General features: G+C 59.6%; 1 protein-coding gene across 1 annotated transcript in view; it reads left to right on the top strand.

The window, feature by feature from the left end:
- The window catches only part of LOC103611871 (serine/threonine-protein phosphatase 4 catalytic subunit), a 10,966-nt gene extending 10,604 nt beyond the window's left edge, over positions 1-362 (top strand). Inside the window, exon 4 of the mRNA XM_017728657.1 lies at positions 44-362. Coding sequence (XP_017584146.1) covers positions 44-268 — 225 coding nt within the window. The 3' untranslated portion in view covers positions 269-362. The remainder of the gene's footprint in view (positions 1-43) is intronic.
- The last annotated feature ends 130 nt before the right edge of the window (positions 363-492 follow it).

Here is a 492-nt window from a genome sequence, read left to right as displayed (position 1 = left end):
CCCTCTGTCCCTCTGTCCCTCTGTCCCTCTGTCCCCTGACGTCCCCTCTGTCCCTCTGTCCCCTGACGCCCCCGTGTCCGTCTGTCCCCAGATCTTCTGCGTGCACGGCGGCCTCTCTCCGTCCATCCAGACCCTGGACCAGATCCGCACCATCGACCGCAAGCAGGAGGTGCCGCACGACGGCCCCATGTGCGACCTGCTCTGGTCCGACCCCGAGGGTACGGCGGGGGTCCCCAAAAACCCGGGGTTCTGCCCCAAAACTCGCTGAGACGGCCCCAAAAGCAACGAGAACGCCCCAAAATCCATCGAGATCCACCCCAAAACTGCCCAAATTCGGCACTTTGGGGTTTGGGGACAGGGCAGGGACAGGACAAAAAAACCCCCAAAAAATCCCTGGGTTCTACCCCAAAACTCACTGAAATGGCCCCAAAAGCAACGAGAATGCCCCAAAATCTATCAAGATCCACCCCAAAACTGCCCAAATTTGGCATT

Source organism: Corvus brachyrhynchos, unplaced genomic scaffold (assembly GCF_000691975.1).
Source record: "Corvus brachyrhynchos isolate BGI_N302 unplaced genomic scaffold, ASM69197v1 scaffold1393, whole genome shotgun sequence".
NCBI lineage: Eukaryota > Metazoa > Chordata > Aves > Passeriformes > Corvidae > Corvus > Corvus brachyrhynchos.
This window is presented reverse-complemented; position numbering and strand designations above follow the sequence as displayed.